The following is a 12,303-nucleotide window of genomic DNA, read 5'->3' on the forward strand; positions in this document are numbered from 1 at the left end:
AAAGGGCAGATTATTAATATTTAATGACAAAGCTTCCATCTCCCATATCTTGTCTCTGACCACATACTCCAATATCACAACAGCAATAACCACAGTTAGATCTGCAATGGCCCGAAATGTGCTTAATGTGTTATAAGCAAAACCTTTGTAATCGAATTCAATGGTCCTGGCGGCTGCCCGCGATAAGCGTGGCTGGTATAAGTAGTGGGGACTGTATTGTACAACAGTAGTTAATATCCAAAGATTTTCTGCTTGCTGTGACCAGTTCCTTGAGGACTTGGGTATTAACAGTCATACGTATTCCCTCTCCCTAAATTATTCTTTGGTTGAGAGATAACATGGGTATCTTTTTCCAGGACATTCATCATTGTCAGTTTGTAACCGAGGACTTGGAGAAACATGGAAACTGCCAAGGGTGACTTGCTTGATAATTATCTTCATCTCCTTGTGGAACTATCTGTCTTCTTGCCTCCACTCAGGAAATTGCATGTTTGAGGAATCATGACCATGAATCTATGTCCTAAGTAGCATGTTGGTACATCTGTTTATTGGGCCACTGATCTGCCTAGGTTGACACTGTTCCTATTATGAGTGAGGCTACTACTACTGGGTTACATCTTACAGAACTTAAAACAAGCAGTAACTCTTACCAAAATGCCATTTGCATCAACACCCAAACCAGCAGTAATATAGTCTTAACAATCCCTCAAACATTTAAAAAATATTTCTTTCTCCGGTTCTAAAATCATTATCATGAAGCAATGTTAATATGTACACATTGAATTAAACTACTTTCCAAAAATATTGTTTGAACAGATAAAGTAGTAGGCAGAAAGAAAAATAGTATAAAAAAGTATTAAGCAAAGGTACTGGGACAGAGCTATAAATAAATATCAAATTTTACAAACTATATTGTTACATATTCTGAAAGCACAAAACAGAACTGCACCATATAGCCTTGAGCGAATATGGTTAACACCACTTGTGCCAGAAAATTCCAGATGGGCATTCTTCTTGGTCAACTCAGGACCTGACTGTTTAGGCTCCAAATTACAGCCAAATCCTGTTATACGGTCATGACCAAGGGGATTTCTTCTGCGATATTCCCTCCATTTCAATGTCAGAGGTGAAAGGTGATTAGCTAGAATGCATAGTAGATGAAAAACATAGAAGAGCAAGAGAGATTTAGTGAATTAAAATGTACATTCCAGAATGCTTAAGTAATATTCAAAAGAGCCTTTCTCTAATACAAGACCTTTGCACTAAACTAATATGTCCCTCAATTACATCAGCCAACATAATAAGAATAAGTTGTTATGGTTTGTAGAATAATCAGCTTCCCGAGCTCGAGTTATGCATACACTAGTAACATTATTTATGCAGTTACAGAGGTATGAGATTTGAAACATCCTAATTTTACTTCCTGCTCCCCCTTTTTAGGTACCTTTTTTTGAAAGATCTTCTTCCAATGACTGGAAAATGACGTGTGCCTCGTAACATAAGAATTTATTTTTATCCACATATATTTTTACTTTGGATTTCCTCTTTTCTTCCATGAGAAATGTGATCCCTTCCAAATTTTGATGCCAATGAAACTTCTGCAGATAAGTAAGCTACAATTGCCATCAGTAACTAGGAATACCTCTGTCAGTATCTAGCGAAAAGGTCATTGCTTTATAGCAAACAGGTTGGAATGCCTGTTTCAACTCAAAACATGAAACATGGATGAGTCCATGAAGATTTCTGTGAGCTAGGCAGTCTCACCCTACAAATGAGAATGTGATAGATGTAATGTGCTAATGCTAATGTCAAAACTCCACAGCAGGCGGGGAAACCTGAACGTCTAGGTTTCCCGACCGACACTCATCCCACCTCGGCCCCCCCCACCCCCGACGAGACCCGCCCCGTCTAGATCGGGGCCCTTGCTTCTTTCAGCAATAGTTTGTGGATGAATGGGGGTGAAATCTAAGCCAGTAACTTCTCTGACCACTAGCAATGCAGCCTAATAAATCAATAAAGTGGGGCAAAATGGATAAGCTGTCTCCAAAGTACAATGCTTGGTTAAGAATGGCTGTAGGTTAGCAGATCTGAGCAACAAGAAATCATGACAATCCAATTGAGAAATTAATGCTTTCAAATTCAAAATTAACTTGTTCTGCTTCATAGAAAGGCTTTTCAAAAGAAGGAATTTCACGATCAATAATCATTTTAAAATCAATAATAGTATATAGAATTATAGTTTAAGGTTTTAATATTCTTTTATTTTTCTTCCTGCGTTTTTTTACATCATGGAGGAAAACTAGCTTGGAAAAATTTCTAAAACCAGTGGTCAGGGAGAAATGAATTAAAATCAATGCACCAACGCTCATACCGCTATAACTGCATCTTAATGTAGTTCTGTTGTTCTAGTGGTCTGCCAAATTAATCCAACCTCCCCCAATGAAGTCATTAGCATTCATTGCTTAAGCAAAAATATTCTTGGAAAAGATAGAAGAACAAATATTAAGTCAAAATCAGTGATTTTGAGACTCAATTTCATATGGCTGCAGTACTAGTTTAAATCATTCTGCCCCATGTCCATTTTGAGAGAAACCAAGCAATCACATTTAAAATGCACTTGTTCCTGGCTGCCAAAATGTTTATGATTCTTTGCTGTTTTAACTCCAAAAATGGATATATATCAAACACCATTATAGTTAAGAACAGTATTTTGTTTCTTTTGAAAAGAATGAGAAAGGTAGTTTTACTTCTTTTGATATCCTGGCAGTACAAGTCATAACCAACTCTGCTGGGTCAAATTCTGAAAAGAAGATTAGCTTGGTTTCTCATTAGGAAAATAATTTAAACACTATGATTGGAGCTAGATAATAACCCAATGAAGTATTTCAGATTATAGCTCCATTCCACTGTATTATTTTTAAGAAGAAAGGTCAGACGTATACCAGCAGTGAAGCCCGATACCACATGGTTAAGTAGTGCTGGTTTTCCACCTCTGCCTCGGTTATCCCTTTGATGGTCCAGATGACTGCTGACACCATTTGCTCTTACGTTAGCTGATGTTGGTAATACAATTTGGTGGGAACAATAGCTGGAGTTCTGTGCAGTTTGAAAGTATCCTTGCTCTTTCTTCTGAGCTGCCTTGGGACTCTTTCTCTCCTCCTTACTTTCATCTCTGATCTGTTGAAGGTGGCTTTTGTTAGGTGAAGCAACAACTTTTGCTGGGGATGATCGTATTGGAAGGAGATTAGCAGATAAAGGACAGGATCTACTTCTTGGAGGGTGGCTACCATAATTTCTTTCTGGTGAGACAGCAGAAGATGACGAGTCTACACTCTGCAAGACGGGTGCATCATCTTTCACTGGTGAGTAACTGCCCAGTGGCGACGGCCTAATTGCATCTGGTACAGGTCTCCGTAAACAGTACTCGTTTATGGGAAAAGAGTTTCCCTGTTTCTCACTCTCAACTGTACTGAATCCATTCTGTGACTGGCCTACTGTTGCTATATTTTCCAATGACACCATACCACCAGAAGAACTGGATGTACCAGTTGAATGTTCATTTGTTGTCAGCTGACTACTTGGAATACTGTACATATATGAGACAGAAGATGCACTGTGGTTTTGCATTGGGCGAACTCTGGGAAGCTGCTTGCTCAATGGATGGTGAAGAATAAAAGGTTGAATAGGCAACGTAGTAGGCCGCTGTTCCTTACTATAACGGATAACTGCATTGGATTCTGCTCCACCACCTATAACACCAAAAGTAGACAAAGGACAGAGGGAAGAGATGAATAATACCAAAAACAATAGAAAAGGCTAGACAGATAGATTACTTCTCCTAAGTGCTAGAAACATATTAGTTGCGTTAGAAACATATTATTTAACAGGAATTATAAAAGAAACAGCAAAGTTAAAAGAGGGCACCGATAAATTGCATGGCATAACTGATTTTAAGTAGGAGTTTTGAGGCAATGCTGAAGATGCCAAATAATTATGTTATCCATCTTTATATGCATTATCTGCTCAACATGAGCACAATCAACTTTAAAAAAAGAACTAAATTGCTTACAGTTGATATCTAAAAGACAGTTCCTAATCTAAAATGAGAGCAGCGACCAGGTAATACCTCGCAGACTACAACAAAACAATAATTACTAATAGTCTAATATCTTTAGTAGTAGGCTATGGAAAGGCATCAAGAGAGGTTTTGGCCAGAGTGTCTGTGTCCAGTTTCATCTGGGTATTGATGAAATGGGCATGGGTGAATTAAAGAGGAAGAGGAAAATAAATAAGTGGCATAAGTAAATGTCTCTGCGTTAAATAGGTCTGCTGCTAACCACTCTCAATTAAATGTTCCAATATTACATAGAATTTACAGCACAGAAACAGGCCATTTGGCTCAACTGGTCTACGCCAGTGTTCATGCTCCACACGAGCCAGAGAGAAAATGTTTAGTTGTGTTTTGTTTCCATGATTGATTGAGTAATCGATAAGAACATTTTATGGGTGTTTGGCATCTCTGAGCTTGTTTAAGGATAATATGAATTTCTATTGAACTACTAATCACATTTTTATATATTCAAATCATTAATTGGGTTTCTTTGTATTTTTGAATTGTAATGTTAAGTTTTTTCTATTTCCTCAGGAACTCATCTAAAAAGGATCCCAACGCCAACGCTATATGCTAATGAGTCATAATTTTCTTCAGCTGAGAAAGGAAACATCGCTGGCAGATGATCTCCACATAAATTGTTTGGGTCAGTTCATTTTGAAATTCTGTGATTGGCTCAGATAGGAGGACTACATAATGTGTAATGTTTATCTGGGATGTTCAGTTCCTAATATTATTCCCTGCAGCAACAATAGCACCTTCCACTCACACCTTTGCACTGCCAGAGTACATTTCACACTCTATAGGAATCACATATTTTATGTGGTAGACATACATGTATTCAGAGAAAAAGGATTACAAAAAATCTCACGAAAAATTCTGAATAATAGCTTTAAGACATGGATTTATCCCTCTATTTCCTCTCAAAAATGTCTGATAAATTTTCTAATCCACAAATACAGTATTCAATTATAAATTCCAACAAATCTAAAATTGTGTAACAGTAATAGGTAGCTGTGACATATTGTTTTTTTCTATGACCTTACAACAAATTATTTGCAGAATTCAGCCTGCAACATTTATTAGAAATTATTATGGCACGCCTTCTCAAATTGGTTTGCTAAGTGAGGCAACGTTTTTTTTTCAAAAATAAGTGAATTTGTTCTCATAAGAACAGAACTATTAATGTAGCATTGCAGCTGGAACAAAGGAACGGCTTCTTTCTAATTCTTCAAGCATAATGTCAATTGCAAAATTTTAAAAGGTTAAGTTACAAAAACGCTTTTAATATAAAAAAAATTGTTATGTTAACAAAGTGGACATAAAACACAATCCTTTTATTCCAAATTTTGGCATGAAGTGTGGTCTACATAATGTGTGAAAAACTTAAGACACCTAATTCACCAGCATGGATGTGATGCTTTCATCTGTTGCCACCAGTGCCAAGGTGCAACAGGACATTCAGTGAGCTGTAATACAACATTTCACACGTCAGGTACACGTTAGAATTTTATTCAGCAATAAATTTGAATTGATCGTTGTACTGGCCTTTGTGGTTAATAAAATAGTAAGTGGATTTCATTCTCCCTAGGGTAATGCCTCTTCAAGGACATCCTCCTTTTATATGCTGTTTATTCCGTTCCAACATCTTTTTCATTTAAGAGAAGAAAAGGTGCTTTACATATCAAGTCTGCAGTATAATTCCTGATTGAAGTATGATTAGTCAGTGTGAAAATTAACCTCTTTAAATTAAAAAAATTGATAATCTGGAATATTACACCAAAAATATCAATGGCTGTATTGATAGCTGGCAGAGCACCTATCCGATTATAAAAACTGACCAAAATGACTTTATAATGTTCTAAAATACTTTATTGTCCTTTAGGCAAGAAAATAATCATTTACTGAATGTGAATGCAGCATTGGCACAACAAACCAGAGGCCCAACAATCTGAACTACGGAATGACTGGAAGCAGGTTATACCTATGATATAATGCACAGAGCTCTCAACCTCAGCTGCGAGATGTTATCATTTCCATTTTTTTTAATCCTGAAGAATATCTACTTAAACTTATCACCAACAGTATTCCAACTGTGTTGTTACTAAGAGAAAATTCATGACCTGGAAATTCTACCAATTTTGACAAGAAATCAGTGGAACCCTCAGAGACAGGTGAGAATGGCATTTAGTGCATTTCTCTGGAGGTTCTCCCAGCCTTCTGGCCTCAACATTGAGTTCAACAATTTCAAACTATAACCCCTACCCCCATTTTCATGTTGTATGATTTTGCCATTCCCATTTGCAACATTTTATCTTTCCTGCCTCTTACAAAAGCGCAGTATGTTCCTTCATCCCCTCCTGTCTCTGCACCTGCTTAATATCCGTTACATCTCCAGCTTTTTCCAGTTCTGATGAAGGGTCCCAGACCTGAAACGTTAACTCTGTTTCTCTCTCCATGGATGCTGCCTGGCCTGCTGAGTTTTTCCAGCGTTTTCTGTTGTTATCTCCCAGTCTCCCATGGGAGTTAGAATGGGAGATCCCTCAGGGAATTTGAGGGCCCATCATTCAGTTCTAAATTTTCACACAATACAACCACTGTAACGTAATGCAAATTACTTTCCAATTCACATCTCCTAATGATACCATGAAACAATATAATAGTTTTTCTAAATTTCATTTGGCAACAAAGCTCTGGAACAATTTCAAAACTCCAAGAAACGTTGTCTTTTTCATGAAAACAGTGTTTCCATATACTGCACATATATAAAATAATTGGGGTTATAATCTCAGCAGCATGTTTTCTGAACATCTCAACTGGGTTCAATCCTGTAACTTACTGTGAATTTATATATTTTGGTGAATTTTGTTCTCATGAAGGTGAAGAACATCAATGTTGGGGATTACTTTTCCATTTTGATATCCAAATGTAAGCATCAAATATTTGCCATTTAATATGGACAAATGCAAGGTGATAAGACTGAGGAAGGTAAATAAACAGCGGGAACATCAAGAAAAAGAACTTGCCTTATCATGTTCTCAAGATATCTCAAAGCACTTTGGGGTCAATTTTCAGTGTGCCGTGAGACGGGCTTTTAGGCGTGCGGGGGGCTAAAATCCCGAATTCGGGGGTCCCGACACCATCACGCCCAAAACCCGCCTCCATGTAAGTTTCAAAGGAGGCGGGTACCCGCCCCGCACTGGGACCCACCTACCCGAGGCGGGAAGGGATTAGTGACAATTAATTGCCTGTTAACAGGTAGTTAACAGGCAGTTTTTAGCCTAATCTGTATTTTGAAGGTTGTCGTGTGGGATTGCCGACGGCTCCAAACCACGCCAGGTTAGAGGAGTCGGGCCGTCGGGTTGAAGGACTTGGAGGAGTTGAGATGTCAGTGTTCAGGTGAGTGATGGGTGCATGAGTGCAAAGGTAAGTGTGTTTGGTGTGTCTAAAGTGTGTAAAGGAGTTTAAATTACCTGTACTTACCTTTACAGTCTTCCTTCCTCTAGGCTTCGGGAGTCCATCATTCAGCCGGCACAGAAAGCAGAATGGCTGCGATCTGTCAAAAGTGACAGCCTGCAGCTTTCAGTGCCGGTGAGATTTCTAACTGAATCTGCGTAGAAGGACTCAGGTTAGAAGTAAGACTGTCAGTGTTTGACAGCTTCAAACAGTTGTGAAACACTGATATATAATCTGTCAACACGTCTTGACAGATGAAATTTCAGTCTGTGACATCACCTGTTGCCGGGTGGCCCTTAATTGGCCTGCTGAGCCCGCTGGGCGGGCGCAACAAGGTCAATCAAGTGAAAATCACGTGGATTGGCCGCATCTCAATGGAGGCGGGACTACAACCCGAAAGTTGTAGTCCCGCCTCCTTCCCCACTTCTGAATGAAAATCCAGCCCCTTATGTCTTTGGATTGCTTTGGAAATGTAGCCAGTGTTGTATCAAAATCCTGGAACTCCCTCCCTAACAGCTCTGTGGGAGTACCTTCACCTCACAGATGGCAGCGGTTGAAGGTAGCAGCTCACCACCACCTTCTCGAGGGCAATTAGGGATGGACAATAAATGCTGGCATTGCCAGCTACAGCCACATCCCATGAATGAATAAAAAAATGTAAACAAAAATTAACAACAGTAGGCTAGAGGATATAAAACAAGAGAGTGTTCTGGAGATACTAGTGGATACTTCATTGACACCATCAGCACAATTGGTGACAATAATAAAGAGGCTTGTTAGAAAAATTTAGGCATGTGGTAAAAGGAAACATAGCTGCATGAATGGAAAGTTTGTTAACGTACAGGAAACAAAGAGATAAATGGGCGTTGCTCAGATTAGAGAAGCATTGGAGGTGGTTTACCCAGGAGTCAATGCTAGGTCTATTTTAGTTCTCAGTATATATTGATGATTTGGACTCGGTTACATGGAACACAATCTTGAAATTTGCTTCTGACACAAAAGTAGGAGGCTTAGCAAAAGGTAATTAGGACTGTAATTACAGGAAGACAAAGACTTGTAATATCACAAAGACATTGGCGTGTTAGCAGATTGTAGAGACTGGTGGCAGAAGCTATTTAATGTGGGTGAATGCAAGGTAATACATTTTGAGAGGAAAATGATGAATGGGAGCATCCACTCAATGGAAAGACACTCAAGGGTATGGATGAAGAGAGACACCTAGGGGTTCAAATACATCATTCTCTGAAAGTGCAATTGCAAGTAGATAAAGCCATAAAGGCCAAAATCTTTTTATGTTTTATAAATAGGGGCATGAGAGTATGAAAGAATGATAAATTTGTCCTAAACATTGGTTAGGCCACAGTTTGAGCAATGCGTGCAGTTTTGGGTGCCCCATTATAGAAAGTATATTAAAGGAATAAGGAAAGTATAGCATTGATTCAACAGGATGATGCCAGGAATGTGAAACTATAGCTGAGGAGAGACTTGAAATGCTAATATTTCCAGTGGAGCGGAGGAGGCTAAGAGATTTAATGGAGCTTTTATGAAGGAGTTAGTGATTGAAAGAGTCAACATTTAAAAATACTTTCAAAAGGTGGTTGAAGAAAAAAAGAATAAAGTGATCTGGGCAGACACATGGGTTCCTGTGAAGGATAAATACCAACATGAAGTGGTTCGCCTGACTGGCCTTTTTCTGTGTTGTAATTTCTATGTAATTCTAAATATACACGGGGCAGATGAAGAGCAAAGCTCTCTATGCTTTGTTCCAACAAAATCCATTGTTCTCTCTACTGGCAGTAACTAAAATAAGTTACATAATCTGTTTGCTCTTCTGCATCTTTCTGTTCACCTGAGTCCTGCTCTCAGGTTTACCCCTCATACTGTTCTGAACTAGCTGTCAAGAGGTGACCACTCTCCACGGGAAGACACAGCAGTTGAGATGGAAAACTTGTAAGATTAGGAGAATCAAACAAGAAAATAGGAAATTTAGGCAACATCTTTTTAGTAAGAAGATATAGGACTGTGTATCAGATTACTGGCAGGATTGGTAGAACAGAAGGCCACATCAGGTTTTAATTAAGGACTGAATAAATAAGGAAGGTGAGGTAGCAACCAGTGCTGTTATGTCCACTACCTCTCCTCCCCAGTCTTTAACCCACTCCAGCTGTGATCATTAAAGTTTCTCTACAATTCCCCCATGCTCTCAAAACTCAACTCTTCCATGAGAAAAGAAAAAGAAAGAATTGCATTTATATAGCGCCTTTCACAACCACTGGACGTCTCAAAGTGCTTTACAGTCAATGAAGACTCACAAATCTCTTCAGTCTGGCCTACTCACAACACTAAGACTCCCCTGGCCAAAGTCACAAATGATATTTTCTGTGACTGTGGTGAGTTATCACTCCTGGTCACCCTCTTGTATGCTACTGACACCCAGCAATACCTTCCAACCCCATGATCCCCTCTGTGCCGTCAGACTGCCTGTCCAACAGCAAATCATGGATGTCCTGATTTCGTTCAACTGATTTTTGGGAAGATCGAAGCCATGGTTTCTGCCCCCACCATAAACTCCATCCCCTTGTCATTGACACCGTCCCTCTCCCCAGCCACTCGCTCAGACCAGACCATGCAAAATTTTGACTTCCTGTTCAACCCACAGCTGAGCTTCAAACTCCACATCCTCTTCAACTCCAAGTCTACATTCTTTCATTCCCGCAACATTACCCTCCTCCACCCATACTTCAGCCTCACTGCCGCTGACACATTAATCCATGCCTCTAGGCTCAAGTTCCTCAAAGTCCTCCTTGCTGGCTTCCCATCCTTCACCCAGCGTGAAGTTTGATTTGTCCAAGACTCGTTATGAACAGGATTCGGATGGCTAAATTGAGTTTGCCCCTCAGCCCCCTCCTCGTTGTTCTACATTGGTTCCCTGTCTCCTCAATATACTGAATGTAAAGCCATTCATTTTCAAATCCCTCCACCACCTTGCCTATCCTATCTCTAAAATCCACTCCAATCTGCTATCCCTTTGTTCCTCTGACTTTGGCCTTTTGTATTTCACCATTGGTGGCAGAGCTGTCAGCTGCCCGAGTACTAATTTCTGGAACTACCTAACCAAACCTTCTGCCTATCTACCTTTAAAAACCTTCAAAGATCTATCCTTTCAACCAACCTTTCTGTCACTTGGACAAACTCTTCCACCATGGCTGGCCGTCCATTTCTTTAGCTATTTTATTTGTTTCTTCTCACCACCCCCTCCTGCTGTAAAGCACCTTGGGATGTTTGCTGCATTTAAGCCACTATATAAATGCAAGGTTTTGTTGGATACATTTTTAAAATTCATTTTATTCATTCTTGGGATGTTGGTGTCACTGGCAATTACAACATTTATTGCCCATTCCTAGTTGCCCTGAGAAGGTATCTTCTTGAATGGCTGTAGTGGTTTGATACAACAAAGTGGCTTGCTAGGCCACTTCAGAAGGCAGTTAAGAGTCAACCACGTTGATGCGAGACTGGAGTCAAATATAAGCCAGACTGGGTAGTGACAGCAGGTTTCCTTCCCTAAAGGACATGAGTGAACCAGTTGGGTTTTTACAACACTTTTACCGACACCAGCTTTTTATTTCCAGATTTTTCTTTTGACTGAATTCAAAATTCCTAAACTGGTGGGATTTGAACTGATGTGTTCTCTGGATTATTAGTTCAGTAACATAACCATAACACTAACGTCTCCTGTTTGCTTCCTATTAGGAAAGGGGATAGAGGACTATTAGTCTCAGATTCATGGCAAGAACACTGATGGGAGGTTTGCAGGAGTAGACTGTGTGAACCTGCTCAAAACATTACTGCTACTATTATGACTACCATAACAACTACTGTACATTGTTAAGGAAACTGTCTTTCATGTCTATAAATTCTGCCACAGATCCCACATAAATAAAGTTTAGGTAGTCTCAACACAGTTCAAAGCACAAAGCTTCCCACAAATTGGAGCTCTGATAAAGGCCACAAGGATGGCTAGTGTGGGGAAACAAAAAATGGTGAAGTATGCAGACATAATTCGGATACTGGAGTTAAGGCACATTCCTGTGGTAGAGTAGTGGAAGTTTTAATCTGCTGTGCCTTATATGGGAGTACCTGATGCTGACCCTGGAGCCAAATCATAGAATCGTAGAAAGTTACAGCAATGAAGGAGGCCATTTTGGCCCAGCGTGTCCACGCCGGCCAACAAAGAGCTATCCAGCCTAATCCCAATTCCCAGCTCTTGGTCCGTAGCCCTGCAGGTTAGAGCATCCCAAGTGCACATCCAAGTACTTTTTAAATGTGGTTAGGGTTCCCCACTCTACCACCCTTTCAGGCAGTGAGTTCCAGATCCCCACAACCCTCTGGGTGAAGAAATCTCCCCTCAAATCCCCTCTAAATCTTCCGCCAATTACTTTAAATCTATGCCCCCTGGTTTTTGACCCCTCTGCTAAGGGAAGTAGGTCCTTTCTATCCACTTTATCTATGTCCCATATAATTTTATACACCTCAATAAGGTCTCCCCTCAGCCTCCTCTGTTCCAAGGAAAACAGACCCAGCCTATCCAGTCTTTCCTCATAGCTAAGATTCTCTACTCCGGGCAACATCCTTGTAAATCTCCTCTGTACCCTCTCTAGTGCAATCGCATCTTTCCTGTAATGTGCTGACCAGAACTGCACGCAGTACTCTAGCTGAGGCCTAACTAGTGTTTTATA

The 12,303-nt window shown here is 39.8% G+C and overlaps 1 protein-coding gene across 10 annotated transcripts in view; it reads right to left on the minus strand.

Annotated features, from left to right (window-relative positions):
- rusc2 (RUN and SH3 domain containing 2) overlaps nt 1-12,303 on the minus strand; it is a 260,485-nt gene that overhangs the window by 54,918 nt on the left and 193,264 nt on the right. For 9 of the 10 annotated variants that reach the window (XM_085972765.1, XM_085972792.1, XM_085972742.1 and 6 more), the window contains 2 exons: nt 2,943-3,749; nt 950-1,141 (listed from right to left, as the gene is read on the minus strand). In XM_085972765.1, the coding sequence (XP_085828891.1) occupies nt 950-1,141; nt 2,943-3,749 (999 nt within the window). The remainder of the gene's footprint in view (nt 1-949; nt 1,142-2,942; nt 3,750-12,303) is intronic. The other variant, XM_085972817.1, reaches the window with a different exon arrangement.

This window comes from Somniosus microcephalus, chromosome 2, assembly GCF_052327205.1.
Source record: "Somniosus microcephalus isolate GS21.2 chromosome 2, FLI_Smic_1.0, whole genome shotgun sequence".
Taxonomy (NCBI): Eukaryota; Metazoa; Chordata; class Chondrichthyes; order Squaliformes; family Somniosidae; genus Somniosus; species Somniosus microcephalus.